The sequence below is a fragment of the Neomonachus schauinslandi genome, chromosome 1, assembly GCF_002201575.2.
Source record: "Neomonachus schauinslandi chromosome 1, ASM220157v2, whole genome shotgun sequence".
NCBI classification, from domain to species: Eukaryota; Metazoa; Chordata; class Mammalia; order Carnivora; family Phocidae; genus Neomonachus; species Neomonachus schauinslandi.
The window spans coordinates 188,585,419-188,612,312 of record NC_058403.1 but is presented as its reverse complement, the minus strand read 5'-3'; the positions used below and the strand labels follow the sequence as shown (position 1 = coordinate 188,612,312).

General features: G+C 49.8%; 1 protein-coding gene across 3 annotated transcripts; it reads right to left on the bottom strand.

Annotated features, from left to right (window-relative positions):
- Positions 1-607: 607 nt before the first annotated feature.
- FAM107A (family with sequence similarity 107 member A) lies at positions 608-19,359 on the bottom strand. 3 transcript variants are annotated; one of them, XM_044916751.1, is made up of 4 exons: positions 19,270-19,359; positions 4,420-4,594; positions 2,586-2,742; positions 608-2,066 (listed from the first exon to the last, which is right to left on the bottom strand). In XM_044916751.1, exons 1-4 carry the CDS (start codon positions 19,346-19,348, stop codon positions 1,959-1,961), a joined length of 519 nt encoding a protein of 172 aa, XP_044772686.1. In that variant the 5' UTR covers positions 19,349-19,359; the 3' UTR covers positions 608-1,958. The 3 variants fall into 3 exon arrangements, with proteins under 3 accessions (XP_044772686.1, XP_044772689.1, XP_021550715.1); XM_044916754.1 differs by lacking the exon at positions 19,270-19,359 and adding an exon at positions 13,038-13,053; XM_021695040.2 differs by lacking the exon at positions 19,270-19,359 and adding an exon at positions 11,679-11,794.
- Positions 19,360-26,894: the final 7,535 nt, after the last annotated feature.

The window sequence follows — 26,894 nt, the reverse complement described above, 5'->3', positions numbered from 1 at the left end:
ATCCTGGATGCTCTGTCTTGCTTCTTTTTGTACGTCGGAACAACATGTAGACTAAGGGGGGAGACTTCTTTGGGGGAAATGGTGGTCTTTATTTGGGGATTGGGCTTTAGGATTGCGCTCACCTGGCAGACATCTAAAATAGCATTTACCACATTCTCACCAAGACACGTTCAAGAGCCTTTTAGAGCCTGATTTACACACACACACGCGCACACGCAGACAGTATGTTTATTTACACTGGCAGGCACCCCACCCCGGAAAAGGGCACATCTTTGGTCATCCTCAAACCACTTAGTTAGGAGTTAAGACCAGGATGACCCCTTTCCTCCTGAACATCCCACTTTTAGTCCAAGAATAAAATAGCATCCCAGCAGTAGCTTTTTCTGGCAGTTTTGGTGGTGGGGGGGCAGTGTAAGGAAATGCTTTTCTAGAACTTCCCTATCACCTTAAATGATGGGTTTGCAAAACCAGAGGCAGGGATTTTATTCTTCACGGGGTGGGGGCAGGGAGAAGAAACCAGCCTGGTTTATTCTCTAAATCTTTAACAATGGGCTAGAAGCAAAAGGTTGAAACATGTAGTCGCATGTGGGGAGGGATTTTTGAGGAAGAATGAGTGAATTCACTGGAGCTGGCTCAGGTGGTGGAAACCAAGCAGGGAGTGGGTGCAGGGGCTGGAAATGGGGACTCAAAGGAGCCTGTCTATCAGGGTAGCGGTGGGGTCTTCAGACCACTGTTAGTATTTCCAGAAGCCCACCGGAAATCACTGTATATTTGTTCTCCATAGGTTTCAGGAAAAGGTAAAATATATATATATATTTTTGGCCAGAAGTGCATCAGAACGGTGGGGTAAGAAAATGCAGGTTGGCAACGATATACCTCTCCAGTGACAATGGCAATTACATAACCGACATAATTTGCTGGGCAAATGTCTTCCCAGGCCTGGGGGCCCTGGAATGGGGTGGATAATGGAGAGCCCTTGGGGCCACAGAGGCAGGGTGGGGAACCCCCAGGGCAGAGGTTCATGGCAGTTGGGGGGCAGAGGTGGCTTCAGGGATGATGTTTCCAGTATTTACTGTCCCTGGCTGCTTACAGTGTGGTCCTCAGACCAGCAGCCCAGGAGCTGGTTAGAAATGCAGAATCTCAGCCCCCACCCCAGATCTACTGAATCAGAAGTGGTCCTCTAACAAGATCCCCAGTGATTCGTAGGCACAATCAAGTTTGAGAAGCACTGTTCTGGACTTCTGGGAGCAGGAAGGCCACAGTCCTCATTAGATGTGGTTGCCAGGCCCAGACAGGGAGGCTGTGGAGAGGAGCAAGCAAAAGCGTGGGTGTGGGGGAAGCGGGCAAACTCCAAGAAGCTGTCCTTGTTAGTACACTTGCAGCCTGGCAGGATGTGAGCCCTGAGGCTGCCTTGTGAGCTGCCCCGCCCTTCCTCCCCGAGCGGCACTTGAACCACAGTCCCCTCCGCTGGCTTTCAGAGCAGGTGTTCAGAGATGCTCTGCTTAGCTGCCCCACACCTGGCCGCCGGGAAAACCACAGTCGGGGAAGTTTTCTGAGAGCAGGGAGCTGGGCTGTCCAGAGAAGCAGGGCCCCGTGGGGCCTGGGCAAAAGGGAGGGCTGGTCAGGCCAAAGAGGGGCCTTTCTCGCCTTCCCAATTCTGCCAGAAAAATCTCAGCAGAGCTCAGAAGCTCCTTCAGGGAGAGGTACCTTGGGAACGTTTTCTCGGCAGCAGCTTCGGTGAGTGCTCAGAGGGAAAAGCCTGGGAGCTTAGGGGCCTCCCAGCTTCTTGGTGGGTGGGAAGGAGGGCCCAGGCCCTCTGGGGCATTTTCACAAGAGCAAGCATGAACATCACAGATGTCCCCAGGCTGGGGGCCCAGGGCTGCCAGATGCAGAAGGGCTGGAGGAGGGCATGGGGGCCAGGGGTGGGCTGCTCAGGCTGGAGCTTCAGCGACCCTGCTCTACAGTGCTCTCTCTTCACTGGTTAGCGTGGCGATTCTCCGCAGGTTTTCCCTGACTTTGATAAATTCGGGGGCATGGTCCTCTTCCTTTTCTGGTGGTTTTTCCAGCTAATGGAGAGAAGAAGCAGAGGTGTAAAGTGGGTTGGGGGGTGGAATTCCTATTCCCCAAACCACAGTATTTGCACCAGGGATCCTCTCTGGGGAAACAGAACTGGGGATCAGCTTTGCCACCAGCCTGGTAGCTGGGGTGACAGAGCATGAGACTAAGTTTTCCCTGTGAAGCCTGGTGCAAATCGCTAGCTTCGGCTGGGCCTCAGGTTCCTCGTCTCTAAAATGGGAACGCCACCTGGCTCGCGGGGTGGTAGTGAGAATGAAATCAGGATCAGCATGCGATAGATTGGGCTGATAAGGGAACTGAGGTTCAGAGAGGGGAGGCCACCAGCTCAAAGTCACACAGCAGAGCGAGTGGCAGTGTGAGGACTTGGGCCGGTGGTGGACTGCTGGTTGAGTCCTCGTTTTGCATCATCTCTTCCCTCTTGCCAGCCGTGGCCACACGCAGGCTCCTGCCCCGGGGCCGGGAGACAGTCCCGGAGGAGGCTGGGGCCAGGGCTGGGCGCTCCCACCCACCTGGTTCAGCCTCTGCTGCCGTCTCAGCAACTCCTGCTCAAAGGGGCACTGCAGCCGCTTGGCCTCTAGCTCTTCCTTCTTCTTCTTGATGAGCTGGTTCCGCCTGCGGTGCTCCAGGACACGCTGCAGCTCCGGCTTTCTGTCCACGCCCAGGCCCCTGGGTGGGGGGAGCCGTCAGGAGACCCCAACTTCCCCCCACCCCAGCCTCAGGGCCGCACCCTGTAGTGACACCAACCTATGCCCTTGTGTTGTACAGCCCCCTGGCAGCCCTGGGAAGGGGTCCCATTCCTGACCCCTTATACGGAGGCTCCTAGGACTTAAGACACCAGCCCAAGTCACAGCTGCGAAGGGGCTGAGTGAGGAGGATTTGTACTCAGGCTGTCTGATGGCAGAGACCAGATTTTATGTCATTTCTGGTTATGTGCCCAGGATAAGTTTCTAGAGGTGGGATTGCTGGGTCAGGCTCTTTTAAAAGATTTTGGATACATATTTCCATCTGCCCCTTAGGAAAGGTTCTCCAACTTATACTCTGTATCAGTGTACAAGAGCATCTATTTCTCCCCACCGTCACCATCCAGTCTTTTTATATGTGAGAATCTGGTAGGCGAGAAATAAGATCTGGTTTTCATGTGTGTGTTCTCTGATTCTTAGTTACGTGGAACAACAGCCTTTGAGATGTGCACCAGTCATTTGCATTTCTTCTTTTATGAACTGACTATACCTATCTTTGTTCATTTTTTGTTCCATATGGATTTATAAGTGATATGTACATATTTTTTGTGGGTTTTATATTGCAAATGTTTCCCTGATTTGTCTTTAGGCTTTTGTCTTTTCTACGGTGGTGATGTCTTTTGACATTAAAAGGGATGACACTAAAAAACGTTTGGAGAAAATGCACATGCTATACTAAGCAAGAAAAAAAGAGCCCACGGAAGATAGAAAATGACACCTGCTGGAAGGTCTTGCACAAAGCTGAAAATTGAACGAGTCCTAGCCCCCGCCAATACCAGAACGTGCCAGTAGAGGGAGCTTCAGGGGCGCCGCTGCCTTCCTCCTGGTGCTAGCCAGCTGGGCGGTATTTCCCAGGCCTCCTCCCCATTCCCTCCGTTACTGAGTCCCAGACCTGCCACCTCAAGCCTGTCTCTTTCATTGCACCCTGGTCTCCCTGGTCCACTCATCCTCCACCCTCTCCCCGTGATTGTAACACCCCTGCTTGAGACCCTTTCCTGGTCAACACATCTCCTCTGGCCAACCTCAAAGTCAATGCTGCAAACACCCTGAGCTACTTGTGTTTCCTGTCTCTTTGCACATGCTCTTCCCTTTGCTGGGAACATACTTGCTTCCACCAGCTGATGCCCACCCCTAGTCTGGCTGACTCCTGCCCACCCTTCAGGCTTCAGCTGAGGCATCCTCTCCTCCGTGAGGTCACCTTGGACCACTCCCAGGTGCGTCCTCTGAGCTCCCAGGCCCATTTATACCCTCATTATAGCATGTGATTATGCATCCATCCCCACTGTAAGGGCAGGAACTGGGTCCCATTCCTTCTTGTACCCCAGGTCTGGACACAGTGCCTGGCACATAGTAGGTGCTCAGTAAATGTATGTGGAGGGCAGGCATGAGTGGGTAGCTGGGAGGGAGAGCAGGGCTCTTGGGGACCACCAGTGACTAGACCTTCACAGTTTGTGTGGGTGACTATGTGGGGTACCCTCAGCCCTCCTCAGCCCCTGGGAGACCCAGCATGACCATGGGGGCCTTCTATAAGGAGCACCTCTGCAAGGCCCAGCAGGCTTGAGGAGATGCTTGCCAGGCGGAGGCAACCGAGCTCCATTCCCACCTTCTATGGTTCATGAGCAGCTCTCGGTGCAGCTCCTGGTGGCTCCGGGAGGCCTTCACAGGGTTCAGCAGCTTCTTGGGCTTGATGAGCTCTGGGTTCCTTTCTCTGTATTCGGGCCGGGCCATCAGTCCCCCGATGTCTGCCCGCTCCCTCTGGATCTCTGAGTACATTGAGGCTGTAGAGACAGGTGGGGGTGGAGGTTGGTCAGAGCGGGGTCTACAATCTCACCCACCCCCGTGGGGCACAGATGAAGGCTTTCGATGTTAGATGGACTTTGGCCATCTGCCGCTGTACAGTCCTGGGCTGACTACCTGACCTTCTGAGCCTTGGTCTCATTTGTGAGATGGAAATAATTGAACCTGTGTACAGGGTTGTTGTAAGGATTGGAGATGCTGTCTGTAAAGTGGGGTGTGGGGGTGAAATGATACTGGGGTACAAAATATGGGTTGACACATGCATATGTTTTTGGCCTGACTGGAGAAAATGATATCCTTTTAAAAGAATTATGTTTGAGTTTCTGTTTTTCAGTGGGCTTTAATCAGAAAAAGAAAAGATACTTAAAAAGAGCAGTATGCACTTGTTAAATTTGGATGAACATAGTGATCAAAAGGAATCTTCAGGGCGCCTGGGTGGCTCAGTTGGTTGAGCGACTGCCTTCGGCTCAGGTCATGATCCTGGAGTCCCGGGATCGAGTCCCGCATCGGGCTCCCTGCTCGGCAGGGAGTCTGCTTCTCCCTCTCCCACTCCCCCCTCTTGTGCTCTGTCTCTAAAATAAATAAATAAAATCTTTAAAAAAAAAAAAAAAAAAAAAAAAAAAAAAAAAAGGAATCTTCACCCCATATTGTCCAGTTTCCTTCTCCGTCATTCCAAATTCTCTGTGGAAGCATCCAGCTTTTCAGTTTCTCCAGATCAAAGAGGAGAGTATGAAATCCCAGAATGGCTATGTCTCTAATTACAAAGTGATGGTTGTCACCTTTAATGCAGATATCGGGCTTCTTGATGGCCTCACTTCCCCCACAGCAGCTTGAAATTTGTCAATTTACTTGAAATTCAGGCAGAAGGGCTCCCTCCTCTACAAGTTGGCTCTGTATTCTTGCAATGCCTCAAAGCAAGCTTGTGTGTGTGTGTGTGTGTGTGTGTAAGACAGAGACAGAGACAGAGAAAGGAAGACTTCTTAAGAAGAAGTCTCCAGGGGATGACACAGCCTGGCCATCAGCTTCTTTTAGTAATTCAAGTGAAAATTGAGGCATTGGTTCTGTTCCCTTCATGAATCCTGCTTTTCTGAGTTTGAACCTCTACTATATGCCAAGCAGCAGCATAAATAGGAGTTCTCCAAGTAAACTAGCTAGGGATGGTGGTGTGCACAAAAACTTGCAAGTAGGTAATAGCTCGGTGGGGTTGGAAAATGCAGGAGGAGGCGGGCAGTAGGGTGTAAATTGCAAGGTGACATGTCAGGGAATGTCGGCATCAAAGGGGAGATTATGTTTTGTAAATGGTGGCTTACCAGACACATGTTTGGCATTTCTATTATTACCCATTGCAGGGTGCTGTTTGGAGGATTAAGTGAGATCACATTTGTAAAGGTGCTGTGTAAACTGGAAAAAGTGTTAATTATTACAAGATATTTTGGAAGTAGCCAGATGAAGTGTCAGAGCATAAAACATATCTGCTAATTTTTTTTTCTTGAATTCACATCCTCAGAACTGTTTCTAAAATGATGAATTCTAATTAATTATCTTTCTTCTCTTTCTTCATAAGGCTGTTTGTTTTCAGGTTCTATCCTTCCCAACTCTTTGGTTTTTAGAGATTGTGGTAGTATTTGATAGTTAAAAATGGGCACTTGACAAAATAAACAATTGGCTATATCAGCTCCCTCATCTTTTTTTTTTTTTAAAGTAAACTCTACACCCAACGTGGGGCTTGAGCTCATGACCCCCAGATCAAGAGTCGCATGCTCTACCAACTGAGCCAGCCAGGTGCCCCTAAAAATGTGCATACTTTCTTAGTCTGGGGGCTTACGTTGTCCGGGACCAACGGGCATTAGAATACCCTGATTCAGACTGGAGTTTGGGGAATTTTCCCCCCTTCTGCTGCCTATTCCCATTACCAGTTCCCACCAAACCTTTATCTGAGCAATTTTCAGCTATCCTCTTTACTTCCTAAGTGCTCAGCTCTCATCCTATCCAGCCCATTATCACACCATACTTAAGTAACTGCTGCAGCTCCTTGGTTACTAATCCTGCCTGTAGTCCTTTTGTGTCCCCCAACCTTCCAGAACGTCATAATTTTCATGAGTCACACCATCTTTGAAGTAACTAACTATATTGTATGTTACCAGAGCCATAAGGCAGGAAACAAATACATTGTATAACTTTAGGAAAAGGGAGGGCAGAATTAATTTGCTTAAGATATCACTACATACCCAGAATTCCCAAGTGGATTAATAGAAAAACACTTGGAACTAATGAGACAATTCAGTGGCGTGGCCAGATACAAAGTAAGTACACAAAACCAAGAGCTCCTGCATAACAGGAATGACCATTGAGGAAGTACACAATAAAATTTTTCATTCATTCTACATTATGTTTTGAGTTCCTACAATTTGCTAGGTTTCGTGGTAGATACCGGACGCACAGAGGTGAACTAAGCAAACAAGGTTCCTGCTCTCACAGAGCTGACGTTCTGTTAGGGAGGCAGACAGTAAACATGTACACATACCAATCAAAACAAATGATTGCAAATTGCCACGAGCCCACTGAAGGAACCGGGGGCCTGGGATAGAGACTAACAGGAGGGCCCACCTTCAGCCAGGTGCACTGGGAGGGTCGCTCTGAGGAGGTGACATTTCAGATCTGAGGATTGAGAAGAAGGAGGGGAGGCTGTTTGGGGCAGAGGGAAGGAACAGCCTGTGTGACTCATGTACCTTGAACAAGCTTAGTCTGTTCAGGGAACAAAAAAGCACAGTGTATCTGGAGTGGCGTGAGTGAGTGACGGGGAGAGTGTTTGGTGTGAGGGTGGATGGTGGGTTCAAGTTGGGGAAAGAGCGCGTCTCATTTGATTTTTTAAAAAGGTCATTCTCTCTGGTGTGTGGGGGAAACACTGTCAGCAGGTTTTGAGAAATTTTTATAGGACTCTGGTTTCTTTGACTTCCACGGGGCACTCGCTGTCTCTCCTTCCTGTTAAATTTCAGAGGAAAAGCCTCTGATTGGCGGGGCTGAGACTCTTCACCCCATAGGTCACCAGCCAGCCCATTGGGGCCAGGCCGCACCGTGGCTGCGGGACCCTTTCCGCTGAGTCCTGCTTGGAAGAGGGGCCCTCTATGTGTGCAGCCAGTCCTGCACCCAGGTCCAACCAGTGACCAGCTCTGGCTCCAAGCCTGTTTGTTTATTTTATTTTTTAAATGAAATCAGCATGTAGTTGTGGGGTTGGTGTCTTCCTGAGCCTTGGGCGGTGAGGTGGTTCAGGCAGGGATCCTGAAGGATGTGTTGGTTCTTCCGGCCAAAACTGCAGGCTGGGAAAACCGCTGCCTTTGCCAGCTCCAGAAGTGACAGGTGTCAGGTCTGTGGACACGCGTGTGGGGGCCCTCCAGGGCTCAGAGAGCCACTAAGCCAGCCTTCCTGCCTTTTAGTTTAATTAAGAGCCCCCCTCCCCCGTTTAGAAGGGCCTCACACAGGTGCTGCAACCACAGGGGCTGCTCAACAAAGCCCTGATGCTAGGCCAAGAAAATCCGGGCTGCCCTTGTGGGGACGGGGCAGGTGGGCCTCCTGAGCAGAGCTGGGGTCCAATCCCCGGGCTGCTCTGGCCAGGTCTGGCAGGCAGCTGGGGTGTCCTGAGAGATCAGAGACCCTCAGATCTGATGATGGGGGCAGAGTGTGAGGTCGCCTCTGAAAAGACAGAGATGAAGGCCCAAGGGAAGAGGTGGCAGAGAAGAGGAACAGGCCAATGGAGGGGAAAGTTAAAAGGCTAGTGAAGATCCTTTACCGCTTGTCAAAGAAATGCGGAATGAAGCTTAGGTATATAGACACCGGAGCCCTAGGGACCTGGATTTGAATGTTGGCTCTGTCCCTTCTTAGCCTTGGGCAAGTTTACCTCTCCTCTGCAGCAGGAGTCCACATACTAAACCTCTGGACCAAATTCAACCGCTTTGGAACACAGCCTCGCCCACTCATTACTTCCGGTCTACATGGCTGCTTTTGCGAGAACAGCAGAGTCCAAAAGGTGCAACAGCTGCCCTTGTTCAGCGTCCTTCTTCATGACATTGCTGCCAAATAAACGAGGGGACATAGCACAGAGCTGAAGCTCAATAGAGCTACTTAGCTGGGCAGCCAAATACAGCAAGGCAGGTTGTGCACTGCACAACTGTAGGGCCTCACTCCTGTAAGTTAAACTATGAGTGGAGCCCCTGGAATTGCGCAGTGTGGCCACCCTATTAGCTCTTATTAACAATTACTAATAAATTCCAGTCCTAGTCTTAGAGCTTTCTTATCCTCTTTAAAAACAGCACTGATTTCATCAGTGGCTCTTAACCCTAGCTACGTATTGGCATCACCAGAGGAAGTTTTAAAAATACCAATGCCTGAGTGGTACCCCAGGGATTCTGATGTCATTGGCCTGGGAGGGCAGCCTGGACTTTGGGATTTTAAAAAGCTCCCCCAATGATTCCAATAGTCAGGCAGCTTTGTAAACCATGGAGTTATTAAAAAAAAAAAAATCAGTCTTTGCTGAGTGATTTCAGCTGCCTGACTGACCGGTTATGGTGGGCAGGTGTGGTTAAGGTCATAGTTCTTAGCCACTGGGTGACCTTGGATGGGTCTTAATCTCGAGGACCCGCCTCCTGTGTAAAATCATGATGCTGTGAAGACGGGATGAGCTGAGAGGGGCAGGCACAGCCAGTAGGTGACAGCTAAACTGAGCGTCTTGCATGACTGCAAGATGGGCAAATCTCGCCTACTCTGCAGACGGCGGGACGGCATCTTTGGGGGTAGGGTGGGGTGGGTAGTAAAAGGTCAGGGGAGAGATTGGCAGCTTCTCCCTTGGTTCTTCCCTGTTTCTGCTGATAACCCAAGAAGTCCCACAGGGGCCCTGCTGATAACCCAAGAAGTCCCCAGGGGCCCTGCAGACACCAGCCCCATGCCAGGCAAGGCTCAGCTGGGATCAGTAACCAGTAAGTGCTCCCAGGCTGAGCCCACCCGCCGCTGGGGCATGTATGACTGATGTTAGAGTGGTGGCTTTGAAACTGAGCAAACCACCCTGGCTGCAGGAGAGCAATGAGGAGAGACTGAAGGGAAGTGGCAGTGGTGGAGACCCAGGTCCCAGTGGATCCTGAGCTGTCTAAGGCCTTCATGTCCCCTTCATCTGCCTCTCTGCCCTGGTGGCTCTGGTTCTGTCTTTGATGGCATTAGTTATAACACATGACACATGAGCCAGTCAAGCTGCAAGGTTAAGGCAAATGTTTTGGAGGAGACAGACTGGGTTTGGAACATGGTAGGTTACTCCTTACTTGCTGTGTCACCTTGGGCAAATAGCTTCACATCTCTGAGCCTCTGTTCAATGGGGATAATGGCCATACCTACTCGAGGGGCTGTTTAGAGGGTGAAACGATAAAATGTGCATGTTGTGGTTAGTCCAGTGCCTGGCACAGTGATGCTCACAGAAGGCAAACTTCTCTCCTTTCCTGAGGGGACCTGTGGTGAGCATTCAGCATTCGGTGAAGGCTCACTCACCTGCTTCTGGATCTCACAGTTGCCCTGGGAGGCTGTCAGCTGTACTGTTTTATTATGCCCGTTTTGTAGATGAGAAAGCTGTGCCGGAGGTCTGGCAGCTGGAGAACTCCTAGCTCAAGGGAAATCCAGACTCACCGGGGAGCCCCAGCCCAGCCCTCACTGCCTTGGGCTTGAGCCAGAATCCACAGGCCTGTCTGCCCAGGGGCTGGCCTTTGTTTAGGACGGGGCCAGCTGGTGGCCTTCCCTCCCCGGGTATTGGTCAGAGTCTTCCCTGTTCTCCCTCCCTGCACCCTTGTTCCTTATTACCATTCAAGCTGCGGGTTCAGAACACACCTGGGACCTTCTTGCCTCAACACTTCAAGAGGCGGGAAGGGTAGAGGAGGAGAAAGGCTTTTTAAATACCCACTGGCAAAGGAGAGAGAGATGTTCAATGCAAATGACAAGCACAGCCTCAGCCACCGGATTTCCCAGCCCCTTCTTGCTTTTTTTCCTCCCAGTAGGGAATGTGCCCTTTTGTGTTTCACTGACCGGAGACCGAAGAACAATGTTCTTGGTGGCCCCTGCCTGGAATCAGAGCTCCTTGTTCATTTGGAGGCAGCTCCCCCCCCACCGCCCACCCCATGGGAAAATGGTTCAAAAGTCCTAACCATTTTGCCTTGAGTCCACCGTGACCTCCCAGCTTGTGAGAAGAAGGTCTGGGTGGGCATTCAGGGGTTTGAATCAATTCCATAGTGGAGTCCGGAGCTGGACACGGAAGGCCCTTAGCCAGGCTGGTGCAGAGTGGAGGGCAAGTGTCAGCAGGCCAGGTATTCCTGCCGGCCCAACAGTGGCATGATGCCAGCCATTCTACTCGGGAATATGCCTCCAGGGGATCGATCCTGGCAGGTACTTACCACTAGCGGAGCTAAGTGCCACTCAGGATCCCAGCCCCTGGGGACGGAGCTCTTGGGGCTGCTCACAGCCGGGGGAACCAGCCAGGTTTGGCAGCAGTTCCAAAAAGTGACACACCAAACCCCTGATTTCCATCTCAGTCCCAGGCTTGCCTCTCCTGCAAGGGGCTAGAGCCACATTCACCAGGCAGTTACCACGTTACCACGCACGTGGGCCGCCTGTGTGCGAAGCCCCTTGCAGCCAGAGCTGGGGAAGTTGGCCCCACAGACTGGGGAGGTGGCTACTGTTGGCCACCCCTTTCCACAGATGAAGGAAGGGAGGCTCTGAGGGGTCATCTAACTTCCCCAGATCACACAGCCAGTGAAGGAAGGAGCTCGAATTGAAGCAGGGAGCTCTGTCTCATGCCAAGACCTGGGGTCTCTGACTTCAGCCCTGCGGCACCCGGGCCTGTTGTCTGTCTAGTAATGAGGATTAAACCCGCTACTCTGTGTGATAAAGGACTTGGGTGGGGGACAGAGCCCAGGTCCCCCAGCTCCAACAGCTCAGCTCCCCTGCCCTGGGGCTCCACAGCCCTCCGGCCCTCGCACCTCCTCCCACACGGCCCCTAGCTCCACAGCAAGGGAAACAGAAGAGAAATGGTCTTACTTCTCAGCTGCGTCTCCGGGCAGGGCAGGGAACTCGGGAGCCTCGGCTGGGTCCCTCACTCCGCTGGGAAGTCCCAGGCGAGCAAGGAGGGCCGCCTCTGAAGGGCGGTTCTTACAACCCTGGGGATGGCGGGCGGCTGCAGTGTGCCAGTGAGTGAGGCAGCTCTGCATTCCTGTTTATTCTGGTATCAATAAAAAGGAACTGTTACTATAGTAACAGATATTTCACTTGGTGCGAGGCCACTTCCACAATGCGGAACACCGCGTCCAAGCCACATGCCCGAGAGGCACAAGTAAATACCTATTTGGTCCGCTTGTGGAGACGGAGAACCCTGCCAAGCTTTGTCTGAGCTGGGTGGCTCGCACAGAGGCATTTCCCTTGTTTCCAATGGGAGGGTCAGTGAGAGTGCATTCCAGAGCCTCCCCAGGGGAGGGGGAGCCGAGCATCCGCCCCCCCGCAGTGCCCAAGGCTTCGGGAGGAAACCGGGCTCTGAGGTGGGAAGGGAGGGCGAACAGACATGGGTTCAGTTCTTGGTCATCCACCGGGTCAGGATCTTCATACATCTTATTTACTCCACACTCTGAACTTCAAATGAACTTCAGAGAGGAGCAACGGGAGTTTGCACAGTTGAGAGTGTGAGGCAGGTAGAAGCTGGTGGGATCTGGGCCGGAGCAGGCCCTGGAGTCCGCCCAGGGGGCTCAGGCACCAGCCCCTTGGTGAAGGGTCTTGTTTGGCTGCAAGGCCGTGAAGCCCAGGATGTACATCAACCATGAATAGGGGCATTGTGCCCTCTTTGGCCTATGTCATTAATTTGACTGACATTTGTTGAGCACCTACTGTGTTCCTGGCCCTGTTCCCAGTGCTGGAGGTACAGTGTGAATGACAGCCTCGGGCTCAGGGAACCTGTATTCATGGGTAGGGGGAGTCAGACTAAAAAGGAGACAAACCAGAAACTTTGACCTGTGATGAAAGTCGGGCTGAAAGTAAGGCTGGGTGAGGTGGAGGGGAGGGGCTGAGCTCGGGAAGGGTGCATACAGAGGTGCTGACCTTTTAGGGAGGCCTGGGTGGTGAGAAGGAGTCAGCACTGTGATGTCCGTTCCCATACGAGAGCATTCCAGGGAGTGGGCAGAGCCAGTGGAAAGGCCCCGGGGTGGGAGTGAGTTTGATATGGTGGAAGAAGGCCAGTGGGGCCGGAGTGTTGGCATGAGGGGGAGGTGGGGCTTGGGGCTGAACAGGGAAGTAGGGGGCGGGTAGCGCATGGCCTGAGAGGCTTGACCAAGCCAGCCATTCTGGAGCTGCTTAAATAAACCTAAAGGGTCATGAATTCTTGGGTATAAAACAATTTTCTAGAAACAACACATGTTCCATTTTGTTCCTTCTTCCTAAATTCTGCCTCTCTTGAAGTACTTTGAATGGTATCCTCCCCAGACTTCCTGTCCTGCTGTGGCTTAATTTACTAAATTCTGGTGGTGAAAGACTGCCATTAAATTCTTGTCAAGCCACTCTTTGTTGCCACATGTTGTCTCACTGTGCAAATGGTTCTTCTAGGCATTTCCCAGGGCCCATAGCGGCTGATCTGAACCAATCCAGGTGCCCTCCAGCAGCGGGGGGAAGAGGAGGGATCCTGGGGAACTGACAGCTTCTGATCCCCACCTGGAGAAGACAGAGCCCCCTACTCCAGCTTACTCCAGGGGAGCAGACTCTGAGAGTCCCCATGCCAGCAATGACCTTCATCTCTACTTTGTATTCTCTTTATTGGAAGACTCTGATGGCAGCCCCAGAGCAACGGAGAGCCAAGGAGGGTGGGCAGGCATCCCCCAAGCTTGGGCGCCATTTTCCCCAGGCAGCTGGGACTCACTGTGTCTCTTCCATTAAAGTTCTTCTCACTGTCCAACCTGTGTACAAACCCGTCAGGCTCACCCACCCGACTGCCGGGCTGGGACTTTACCTTATCCTTCTTAGTATTCCTGTCCCAGTACCAAGGTGCTCAATAACTATTGTTGACTTATACACACCAAAGACATTGACACTCCTATTTATTTATTTTTCAAGATTCAGAAGTTAGTACGTATAGTACCTAGAGGACCAGTCTGGAGGCATATATACTGAACTGCTAAAGTGGACTTGGGTGGGGGACAGAGCCTGGGTCCCCCAACTCCAACAGCTCAGCTCCCCTGCCCCGGGGCTCCACGGCCCTCCGGCCCTCGCACCTCCTCCCACATGGCCCCTAGCTCCACAGCAAGGGAAACAGAAGAGAAATGGTCTTACTTCTCAGCTGCGTCTCTGGGCACCAGCCCCTTTGGTGAAGGGTCTTGGTTGGCTGCAAGGCCATGAAGATCAATGTTCTAGATCAATGTATCTCAAATGTCATGACTAGCCATCATTTGTGAGATGAGTGTTAAAATGGAATTAAAATGGGCCATCTCCTGGATTGCTGTATTAGAACTTATGAGGGAGGGGCCCATAAATTTGGATTTTTAATACATCCCCCTGGGGATTTGTTTATCTCTGGGAGTTTGAGAACCACTATTCTATGGCATGAAATTACAGGCCCTTCTCCTTAGTCACAATATTTCTCTCATGTTTGTGGTTTAAACAGAAAACCAAGCATACATTGCTTTTGCTCTCAGGAAACAATAAAGATTAAAAATATGAGAAAGAGCAACCTTTTCTGGCCACCTATAGTTATGATTCACATCTGGTTCAGTCATGTCCATTTTGCATATTGGAAAATAGAGGCCTTCCAGGCAAATGAGCCTTTTAGGAGTTTACTCCAGGTTACCGTGGAATTCAGTTCCAGTTGCTGCTTCCTGCCTTGGTGGGTGGAGCTTTCCCTGGAGGCCTTCCCATTCTCCCTAAAGGAAGGACTCCGGAATACCAGGGGCCTGGAGATCAGACCTCTTGCTCAGCCCCAGAAGAGCTGAAGGGGAATCCCAGACGTTGAGCACACCCCTCCCACACTCCCTTCTTGTCCCTTTGAAGTTTGTTTTCTTGGGAACTTAGAGGCTCCAAAAGGAAGAGGGGTAGTGAAGACCAGGAGAGGCAGTCAGGAGTGAGAGCTGGGGAATTTTCCTGCTTCCATCGTGGGCTGGGGCTGCAGCTTGCAGTAAAAAAAAACAACAAACCTCCAAAAACATCTTTCCTTTCATTTTTGCTCCCCTTTATCCAAGCTCACAGGCGCCTGGAGCAGCTTATCTGGGTGCACAAACATCAGACAAGAAGTTCCCATGGCAACTCAAAACTTCCTCCTCAGCACTGTATTCAGTCTAAATCTCCAGGGTCCCTTTTCAAGGCCTCAATGAGGTTTCTGAGAAGCCACCCACAAAACAGCCTTAGGATCCAACCTCCTCCCCACCCCCAGCATGCTCAGTTGAAAGGACGCGGAGGGGGGTAGAAACTGTATTGGCAGAAAAACTTGTCATGGGATCTGTGGAGAGATTATAAAAGGAATGAGAGTTGCCTTTACAACGGATTTGAACCAGGAAGAATTTACCCGGTGGAGGGATTTCAAGTGTGCAAATGGGAAAGTATCCGGGATAGGGGAAGAACTAAGTTTTGTTTCAGAAAGCTGGCTCTCCACTCAGCGGCAGTGAGGCCTGGCGAATCTGGTCTCTTAGCTGCAGAGGGGCCCTGGGGTGCCCCCTAACCCCAGCACATTTTAACTCATAGCCAGGCCAAAGATGGACAGTGGAGCTAAGGATGGGGAGAGAGAGCGAGAGAGAGTGGGGAACCTGGGCAGACCATAGCTTGTCAAGCCAAGCAAACTTCCGTGATTGCTGACAGTGGGGTTCCCAGATATAGCAAATAAAAATGCAGCACGCTCCATTTAAATCTGAGTTTCAGATAAGCAATGAATATGTTTTTAGTATAAGCATAGCCATACAATAGTTGGATTATATGTACACTAAACTATTATTTGTTGTGTATCCGAGCTTCAAATTTAACTGGGTATCCTGCATTTTATCTGGCAACCCTGACTTGCAGGCAGGGATGGAGGCTATGGCTGCCCCCTCCCCCCCCCCCCCCCCCGCCCCCGCTACTGCTGATATCCACGAGCACCTGGAGCGGTTCCTCTGTCCACACTGCAGAGAGATGCCTCCCTCCCTCCTGAGAACCCAGCCTGAGCTCCAGGTAGGATGTAGGTAATGAACCTCAGGGGGACCTTTACTACAGCGCTGCGTAGCTTCCCAGGTATGGCCAAGCATGAGTTACTCCCTTCTAGCTCCGTGGTTAAGAGCATGGACTGTGGTGTCAGTGCAGATACCACTCCTTGATCCACTGCTAGACCGCTAGGTGACCTTCAACTCCTCATTTCCTCATCTCTGATATGGGGTGGACATTCTTTTGAGGAATAAAGGAGATACCACATGGCATGTCTTCACACTGCCTGTTGCAGAGTCTGGGCTCCAAAGTGGTCGCTGTTATTTTGATAACCCATTTAAAAGCAATAAAAATTTTCATCCACATGAAAAAAGTGGGATTAAAGACCAGAGTTGATAGGACCTCAGCAATGTGAAACAATGTAAAACAAACACAACCACACACACAAGCTATGCATAGCAAAGACTTTGAGGAGATAGCCCCAAATGTTACCAGTAGCTGCTTACAGTTAGTGGGATTGTGGGTAAGTCTTCCCCTTCTTTATTCTCAATTTCCCAAAATATTCATGGTGAACATGTAATACTTTAATATTAAAAAAATTATTTAAAAATAATTTGTGGTGAACAATTTTCTAGAAGTGTTCTATTACTTGGTGCATGACTTGAGACTACTGTAAATGAAAATGGATGGTTACCACCTTGGATTTGACTCCATAACCCCATCCTTGGGGGCTCCTAAAGGAGGGGCGCTCTTGCCTCTTCACTAAATGGCCCAGTTGGATCCTCACCCCGACTCTTACTTCCTGCTCTTCCATGTGTGAGACAACCAAGTAGTGCTTCTAGAGGTACGTGGCCCTGGGTTTGAATCTCAGCTCCACCCCTGATGTGCTGTGTGGCTTTAGACAAGCCATGTTATCTTCTGAGCCTAAATTTCCTCATGTTTAAAATAGGGGTTAGGCACATGCACATGCACCGCAATGTTCATAGCAGCAATGTCCACAATAGCCGAACTGTGGAAGGAGCCGAGATGCCCTTCAACAGATGAATGGATAAAGAAGATGTGGTCCATATGTACAATGGAATATTACTCAGCCATCAGAAAGGATGAATACCCAACTTTTACATGAACATGGATAGGACTGGAGGAGATTATGCTAAGTGAAATAAGTCAAGCAGAGAAATCAATTATATGGTTTCACTTATTTGTGGAACATAAGGAATAGCATGGAGGACATTAGGAGAAGGAAGGGAAAAATGAAGGGGGGGCAGTCAGAGGGGGAGATGAACCATGAGAGGCTATGGACTCCGGGAAACAAACTGAGGGTTCTAGAGGTGAGAGGGTTGGGGGGGTGGTGGGTTAGCCCGGTGATGGGTATTAAGGAGGGCACGTACTGCATGGAGCACTGGGTGTTATACGCAAACAATGAATCATGGAACACTACATCAAAAACTAATGAAGTACTGTATGGTGACTAACATAACATAAAAAAAAAAGGAGGTTAACACTTCTTACCTCCCTGAGAGGAGGGACATATCTGTTATATTTATGAATACATCCATGTGCCTTGTATGGGGGTAGTGCATACTGGTGGTCAGTATATATTGGTGGAAGGAATAACGGAATTACATTGATGAGTTGACAGATGTACAGCATTTGGCAAAGCGAGTGGCAATAACACGTGATCAGCATTATTGGCCATTATTATTACTAGTCTCAGGAGATGTGCAGAAGTTGGCCTGGATAGGCCTAAGTTGGCACTGTTTTCTACCCCACAGTGGGATAGAAGCTTTCTCTTAGCAGGACCATGGGCGAGCAGCTAAGCTCTTTAAAGCCCAGTCTCCTCATCTGTTAAATGGGGATGACAATTAGCAGTGACCTTGTAGGGTACTTAAGAATGAATGAGCCAGCAGTGCCTAGCACAAAGTCAAAGGCCTTGCCCCCTCCCTGGCTTGTAGCTGCGAGTGGTACAGATACAGGGCAGGCAAGTAGGGCCCGTGGGATGACTGATATGTCTGCTATTCTGAATAGGTTGCTAGTGAAAAATGTTGCCTTTTGAATGAGGCTCATCGCTGCAGCTCCGGGCTAGGCGGAGCACAGCGTCTTCAGATTAGATAGCCCCTCCTCATCTTTGTGAGAAGATAGGAACTGGATGGGAACACTTAGGAGTGCTTTGAAATCGGATTCATGGAATTATAGAGCTCCTCCCTTTCTGCCTGCCCCAGCTCAGCCAGATTTAAGACCCTCCCCCAGGAAGGCGCCGGGAGTCCTGAAGTCTTCGCCAGTTCTTGCTTTTGGACTTAAGAAAACCGTTGTTCCAATGTTCCCAAGCAGTAGCTCCGTGTGGGGATCTCCGCCGGGCGGAGCCAGTCTAAGTAAGAGAGGCAGTCGGTCCCAGAACGGACGTCGCGGGGGGCGGGGGAGGGTCAGGGGAGTTGGTGGGTCGGGGCCGGTGCAGATGTGCTGCCAATGACTCCCCTCGCGCCTTTGGCTCCAGGGGTCAGCCCGCAGGACCACTGGGTGGGGCGGGCTCCTTGCCCACGGCAGATCGGCAGGTCGTAGCTGCCCCCGTGAGCCCAAGTCCCCTGACACTTTCTAATCACTTACCCCAACTGGCAGGGACCCCGCTTGAGAAGGATTTTCACCTTCCCTAAACCTCTCTTTCCAAGCACAAGGTCCAGAGGGAGCCGCCGCAAACGCTTACTGCACACCTTCCTTTTCTTCTTTCTACATCGTCGGTTTTCCCAATTATTTTTACATGGACTATATACCATGTTTGTTTCATTTTCCTAAAGAAAACATCTCTTATTGTCCTGAGTAGAAAAGTAGTATGTGCTTACTGCAAAGAAGTAAACAAAAAGGCAAATAGGAGAGAAAAAAAGAAACACCTTGTCATCCAACTCTCATCCTTGAAAATAACCACCGTATGTTTCCTTCTAAATCTTTTTCTCTTTACATGCATAATATATAGAAAAATGGTTTCTCCCCTTCCTCTAACTTGCTCTCTTGCCCTTCCGCCGCTAATGTAATACCTCGCTGGACATCACCAGCGGCTATGCGTCTGTGCTTCTTCGTGCCCCACTACAAGCAACTCCGGTCTTACCCATTTGCCACTCTCCCACGCTCACAAACGCCTTCGCGCGCATTGGAGACCCGCCAGGAGATGGAACCTTGCCGCACTTTCAATAGTTACGAAACGGAGTGAGTGTGTATGTGTGTATTTGTGGGGGGGGGGGCACGCTCGCACACTGCAATAAAGCGATATATCTAATGATAGGTCCCCAAAAGGAAGAATGTAGGAGGGAAAGAAGGAATGAAAGGAGAACGTGGAAAAGTAATTTAAAAGAATGAAAGAAGGGAGGAAAGCAGAGCAATGAAGGGGGGGACCGAGGTGCTCGGCGGCGGCGGGCTGGTCAGCCTGAGCGCGGGGTGCCCGCCCTGCCCTCTCGAGCTCTCCACGACGTAGGGGCGGGGAGGCCTTGCCCTCACTTACCGGACCGGAGCAACACGGCCCGGTAGAGACCCGTGGCCTCGGCGGGGTCCCGTGGCCGCTCGCCCAGCCTCTGTGCCATGCGCCTGTGCGCCCGACTGTGGAGCCGGCACTGCGGACCGGGAGCGCACCGGAGGATAGTACTCTGGAGCCGGAGTGCCTCCGCAGCGGTGACGCGCGAACCGAGGCCCAAACCCTGCTGCAGATCGAGTTACCACCGAGGCGGGAGCGCCCGGCGAGGAGGCGCCGCGGGGGAGGGATAGAGGGCAGGGACAAGGGCAGGTAGCCTGCCCGCACAGCAGGGTCCGGTGTGAAGACTCCTGACCCCCGGGTTCCAGGGCCAGGGAAGAACCCGATGTCCTGATTTCTGGCCTTGGTCTCCCACCTACTCTTCTCCATTTCTTCATTTCCCTGGCCGCTGGCCTCGTTGAATGCTACAAGCAGGTGTGGGATTCTGAAGTGGCATCCCTGGGATCACGTCCCAGTGCCACCAGTTAATAACTGTGTGATCCCACGATTTAATTACCTAACCTCTCAGAGCTACAGTTTTCTCATCTGTAAAATGGGGATAACCACAGTACTTATTATTTCCACAGAGTTATGAGGGTAATATGTATGTATATGTAGTATATGTATTCTATATACTGACTATATGTATTCTATATACTGACTATATATATATAGTCGACTATATTATATATAGTCAGTATATGTATTATATATAATCTTAGAACAGTGGCTAGGGCAGAACAAACACTATATACTGGTATTAAAAAAAGTGTCTTGGGGTGAGGTGGCACTGAGAAGCAGGGAGCTTTACTGTAGGAGGCAAGATGTGGTGGGACTCCACTAGACTGATTTCTCCCAGTTTGTACAATTCCTTTAATAGCCAGAGATGGGAGGACCAACCAAAAGAATCTAAAGGTGGAGGAGCAAAGTCAGCCAGGCAGATTTGGAAGATATAAGAAACTGACAATTTTGATTGTCTACTCTGTTTGGTGCTGTGCTGTTTCTTCTAATATAAAAACTAACGTTCATTGTGTACTTTATGTCCTATCTCATTTTAACTTCACAATCTTATGAATTAGTGTCTATTAGCCTTCCAATTTTGCAGATGAAGAAACTGAGGCTCAGAGAGGGTCAGCAATTTATCTGGGATCACACAGTATGGATCTGGGACACACTCTGGTAGTCCAACCTCAGACTTGGGTCACTCTGCTCTGCTGCCCCTCTATTATCTCATTTATGCTGCACGGAAGTGCTGAAGGGTAGGTATTATCTCCAGTTGAGAGATGAAGTCATTGAGACTTAGGGAGGTGAGGTGGCTTACCCATGCTTACATAGCTAGTTGAAAGATCCAAGACTTAATCCAGTTCTCCACTCACAAAACTAGTGCCCCTGAAATCTATAGACCCTCTGGAGCTGTCCAGGGTACTGGATGGCCTCTGCTCAAGGCTGTGCCTATGTGCTCCAGAGAATCTTGAGCTGGCTGTTGGGAGTTTTGGCAAAACAGTACTGTCTCCCTGTGCCTCTGTGTCCTCTCCAGCCTTGGTGCCCCCTAGGCCAGCTGTCAGCCAAGTCCTCTCTAGTTGGTCCTTTGCCACTTTCCAGGCCCAGCTTCTGCTGTGACTCAGAGATCTCTGTACTTCTCTGCTCTTCAGTTACCACCCCCAGTCCCAAGGACCCAAGTGACACACTTTGATCTTTGGGGACGTCACTGATTGGTCAGATGATCATGTCTCATCAACAACCAACCATCATGAGTGCCAGGCAAAATCACAGACATTTGGCATTGACTATTCCATAGCCATTCTTTAGAGGATGAAATTATATATAATTTATTATTAATCTCATTTAATCCACTCTTTGATCAAGTATGATTATGCCCCTTTTAGAGAGAAGGAAAATAAGGTTCAAGTGACTTGCCCACAATCACATAACTAGTTAGTAATGGAGCTGAAATTGGAACCCAGATGGTGCCAAAGCTTTTGCTGCAGGGGGGAAACAAAGCTAGCTGTTGAACAAGGTGGGGTGTTCAGGAAAATTGTGACTAAGTAATGAGCTTTTACAGAACATTTGAAAAGGATTAACTCTGGCTGCACTCCTGAGGAATTCTAGGTGGGTCTGACTTACCTGAGCCATTTAGTCTCTGCTTCTCATTTTCATTATGGAATATGGCCTGAGGAGAGTATTCTTTCTGTGAACAGAAGGAAAGTAGGTGGAGTGAGGACCCTCTGTTCCTTGGCAGGGGAGGACTGAAGAGATATTCATAATGTCCCTGAGTTCCCACAGGAGGGACTGATCAGGGTCAAATTCCTCTCCAGGGAAACAAATTACTATCATCCTTAGAGAGTGTGTGTATGTATATGCATGCACACGTGCATGTTGTGGCCATTTATGAGACATGCTCTTTTAAAAAAATAGATTTTTAAGAACAGTTTTAGATTTAGAGAAAAATTGAGAAGATAGTACAGAGAGTTCCTTATACTCTGCATCCAGTTTTTCTGTGAGCATCTTATATGTATGTAGATGTACATGTATGTAGTATGGCACATTTGTTACAATTAATGAGCTAATATTGACACGTTAGTATTAACTAAAGTCCATACCTTATTCAGGTTTCCTTAGTTTTTACCTAATGTCCTTTTTCTGTTCCAGAATCCTATCCAAGATACGAGGTTACATTAGTTGTCAGGTCTCCTTGAGCTCCTCTTGGCTGTAATAGTTTTTCAGACCTTCTTTGTTTTTGATGACCTTGACAGTTTCAAAGAGCACTGAGATCCATATTCTTTTATGTTGAGTTCTTATCCTTGCTGTTGCTTTTACCTGAACTACCTTCTCCTTACCTTCCTGGTAAACTCTTTATCCTTCAAGGGCCAACTCAGAAGGCTTCCAGGTTTGGTCCTCAAAATCAGTTCTTAGACCTCTTCTCTCTATATACTGTCATGACTCTATTTTATTTTATTTTTTAAAAGATTTTATTTATTTATTTGACAGAGAGAGACACAGCAAAAGAGGGAACACAAGCAGAGGGAGTGGGAAAGGGAGAAGCAGGTTTCCCGCAGAGCAGGGAGACCAATGAGGGGCTCAATCCCAGGACTCTGGGATCATGATCTGAGCCAAAGGCAGACGCTTAATGACTGAGCCACTCAGACGCCCCAATACTGTCATGACTTTAAAAACAATTCTAAGCCAATGATCCCCAAATGCATAGTTCCAATCCAGACTTTCACTCTGAGCTTAAACTTTGGCCAACAGGCTGCTTGACATGTCCACTTGAAAGTCTAATAGGCCCTACTCACCATGGTCCAGACAGAACTATTGATTACTCCAGCCCCCCAACCTGTTCCTCCCCTGTCCCCCCATTTTGTCAAATGACTCCACTCTGGCCCTGTGGCTCAGACAGGAGCCTGGGGCTCTTCTTTGCCCTGTCACAAGCCCACAGTGCTTAGATCACCAAGGCATGATGAGTCCACTTCCTGCCATCTTTTCCATCCATCCATTTCTTCCAATGCCCCAACCCTAGCCCAGGCACCACTGTGCCTGGACGCCTGCAGTTGCTTGCCCTCTTTCAAGTTTTTCTTCACACAGACTCCAGAGCAAGCTTTTAAAATGTAACTCAGACTCCACTCTTGCCCTACTGAAAACCCTTTGGTACCTTCCCTTTGCACTTGGGATCAAACTCACATGACTTCCCCTGGCTTTTAAGGCCTTGCAACCCAGACCCTACCTGCCACCCTCTCAAATACCACCTATCTGTTCCTTCATATGTTCAAGGATTTGGGATGCCTTAGTGAAGAAAACAGACAAAGGTCCTTGGCCTTGTGGACCTGGCATTCTAGTGGGGGAGCTAGACAATAAGCATAATGAATGAATAAGTAAAGTAGATAGTATGTTAGAAGGTGACAGGTACTATGGAAAAGAGGGAAATTAGAGGAGGGGGGAGAAGGTTAGTGGTAAGTGGGGGCCGTATGTAGTAATAACTGGCTGCCCGGAGGGTCTCATTGAGAAGGTGGGATGTGAACACAAACTTGCAGGAAGTGGGAGAGTTAGCCAGACAGATATTTTGGGCAAGAGTGTTGCAGACAGAGGGAACAGCTAGAGCAAAGGTCCTGAGGCTGGAGTGTGCCAGGAGGCTCAGGGAAGAGCAAGGCTGCCAGGTGGCTGGAGTGGAAGGGACGCAGGGGCAGTCACATGAGGGAAAGTCAGCAGGAAACAGGGGCCACCTTCCTTCACACCTCACACTCCAGCCACTAAGAGTTCTGTTGGGTTCTCCAAAGCCGTGCTGTTTCTCACCTCCTACTTTTGCACTAGCTGGTCCCTCAACCCTTGTGTATTCCCCAGCGCTGCCCGGCTCCTCCTGCTTATCCATTAAGTCTCAGCTGAAATGCCACTTCCCCAAGGAGGTCCCCCTCAATCATGTGCTCCAGCACCCCAAATTTCCCTTATATGACTCTTCACCACTGAGTTATTGTTTGAGCCCCATTTCCCCCATCAGACTGTACAAGTCTTGAGTGGGGGGGACCGGGTTCGCAGCTGTCTCCCCAGGGCGCACTCCAGAGCTGGGCTTGGCCTGGATGTCTGATAAGGATTTGTTGAAAGAAGGAATGCAGTGAATGAGTGAATGAGTGTGTGCACCCACACAGGGAGCTCTGGACTGTATGGGGAAGTGGGCAATTCCAAAGAGCAAGCCAGGGTCAGAACCCAGGGAGGACCCTGCTGTCTGCCCAGGGATTATTCAGGTGCACAGAAGGGCCTGGGGTGTTGACATTTCCCCAGGGTGTTCCCATCTTGAACTCTGCCACCCTGGGGGGCATAGAAAGGGAGGGTGTTTGGGATTTGGCCAAGCCTCTTTTGTGGTTTTTGACAAAGGGATTAAGAAGACAAGTAACTTCATCTCTGGAACAAAATTCCAGGACATAGAAAAAGAACCTGCTCCGGAGGGCTCGAAGGGGATCTGAGCTTCTTCTCACATCTCCCTACAGACCTGGGAAGTGGGGCTGGGGCCCAAGGGCAAGATTAGCATTACAAAGCCAGAATTTCATAAGGAGCAGCTCCCAGATCTGGAGTTCAAAGAATTGTCCCTTGCACGCTCGCCAACCCCCCTTGCATGAAAGACTTGTTGGAAAATCAGGCCATCCCGTGTCCAGTAACACATCAGTGATTGAGACAGATTCTTCTCTCCCTTCAATGACTGGAGTTTGGTGAGTGAAAAAACACCCCACTTGCATGCAACCCCTTGCAAAGGCAAAGCTGAATTGAATTTGCTGACACATTACTGGTCATTAATAGTCTTTTTCAAGGACTGTTCTCATAAATAAACCAATTCTCATTTGCTCACACACTTTCAGGGTTGGAAGATGCTACTTAGTTATAATTTTGGTTAGTGAAAGTTAACACACACACTTTCCAGAGGAAATACTATTGTGTAGGGAACAACATACCCAACTAAGTGTGTAGCTCAACAAAGTTTTACATATGTATTCACCCAAACAACCACCTCCAAGATCGAGATATAAAATACCCCTTGCACCCCAGAAGGCTCCCTTGTTCCCCTTCTCAGTCATTGGCCACCGTTTCCCTGCATAAGCACTAATTCTAAATGATGCCACCATAGATTTGTTTCTCTTGTTCTAGAACTTCATATGAATGGAACATTTACTCATTGGGGTCTGACTTCTTTTACTCGAGAGCATGTTTGAGATTCATTGATGTTGTTATCTGTATCAGCAGTTCCCCTGTGGTTGGACATTTGCGTGGTTTCCAGTTTAGACTATGACTAATAAAGCTGCTATGAACAACTTTCTATGACTTTTTGGGTACACACAGCACTGGTTTCTGTTGGGGAAATACCCAGCAGTGGAATTGCAGGTCATAAGATAGGTGACTATTTACCACTACTAGATACTGTCACCAGTGATTTTATCAGTTTGTGTGTTGTGCTTTTGACATCTTCACATCAATTTTGTTTTAAACACATACAGGTCACTTCTGTGCCCAATCCTTTGGACTGGTTGGGGAGGGAAAGGAGGTATTAGCAAAATTGCATCTTAGATGAACAGAGAGGGGCCTGAGTTCTGATCTTGGAAGAGATGAGGGTAGGACCTCAGAGTATTTGTCCTCGTAACCTAGAGCGTGTCAGACGGAAGTGTGTCTCTGGGTGTCCTCATTTATCCCCCCCCACCATTAAACTGGAAACACCCCGAGCACAGGTGCTGTGACTTATTCAGGTCTGTGTCTTCAATGTCTGGCATGGTTCCTGGCACATAGATAGGTGCTTAGCACAGAAAAGCAGTTTAAAATTGTCACACATATTTACTGAGCACATCCTAGAGCCGAACTCTGTGAAAAGACTTTACCAGTGTGGTTGCACTGAAGCTGCACGATAGTCCTTTGAACTCAGGGGAGAGGGGGGCTCCTGCTGTATGGATGAGGAAGGAAGCTGCGGGCCTGAGCAGGTTAGGATACACAGCTTGCAAGTAGCAGCTCTGCAGTGAGACTGGAGGTAGTCTGACTCGGGAGTCTGCAGTGTTTGCCACATTCACGAATTGTGTGTGTGTGTGTGTGTGTTGGCAAGAACCTGCACCCCATTTTACAGAGGAGGAAGCTGAGGCTTAGAGACGTTAAGGAACCCTTCTCTATGGAGTCAGCTGGGCCAGCCTCCCTGCAAAGCTAATTCTTTTTTTTATTTTAAAGATTTTATTTATTTGAGAGAGAGAGTGCCTGCAGGAGCTGGGGGAAGGGCAGGGAGCCCTTCTGTGACAGGGTGTCGGGGGGGCTCTCTATCCCAGGACCCCAGGATCACCACCTGAGCTGAACTGACTGATCTACCCAGGTGCCCCTGCAAAGCTAATTCTTAAAGGTGGAATATTTTTAATATGGACCCTTGGTTGCTGCTCCCCAAATCCTGCTCCCCACTCCTGAGCGCATGGCCACCGGGTGTCACCGGGTGTCTCCTGAACCTCTGCCTTAGCACCTCACACTCACAAAGCCGCCTCCCTGTCCTCCATCGCCCAGGCGTGGAGAGAATCAAACCCAGCAATCCCTCCTTTAAAGTGCTGGGTACTGTTTGGAGAGGGCCAGACCCCGGGACTTGCTCCTTCCCAGGGGTCCACTTAGTCACACTGGTGTTGGGTTCTCAGCTGAGTGCGGTAACCAGGGCACCGTCTTCCATCAAAGGAAGACTCCGTGGTTCTGGTCTCCAGGGTCTTCTGACAGCTCCATTCATTTCAGCCCCTCGGGCCTCAGAGACCCGGAACTCTGCCCTCCCGCAACCCAAGCTGGGGCACGGGGCCAGGAGCCACCCCCCCTTCCCCAGGAGCCAGAGGGGCAACCTTCCTCTCCTGGCCTGGACTTTGTGGTTGTTTCATTATCCTTGAAAGCTCTTAAAGTATTTCACACAAGTACTAGATATATAAATGTAAACCTGCTGCTTTAAACATTTGGAAAACCTAAGCGCATATAAATTGAAGAGTAACATTTCTCCTTACTGCCCCCTCTCAACCCCATCGCGCCCCTGCCCCAGACTTACCACTTGTTGTTGATGCTGTGTGTGTGAATGTTTTGGTCATTTGTCTGCAGCTTGCTTTCTAAACTCTATAATATGTCTTCTAGATATTTCCATGCAA

Coding starts and splice junctions, on each gene's coding strand:
- FAM107A (XM_044916751.1), bottom strand. CDS start 19,348: ATGGCACAGAGGCTGGGCGAGCGGCCACGGGACCCCGCCGAGGCCACG. Junction 2,743..4,419: donor CTGCTCATGAACCATAGAAG/GTGGGAATGGAG, acceptor CCCCCCACCCAG/GGGCCTGGGCGTGGACAGAA. Junction 2,067..2,585: donor GGCAGCAGAGGCTGAACCAG/GTGGGTGGGAGC, acceptor TCTCTCCATTAG/CTGGAAAAACCACCAGAAAA.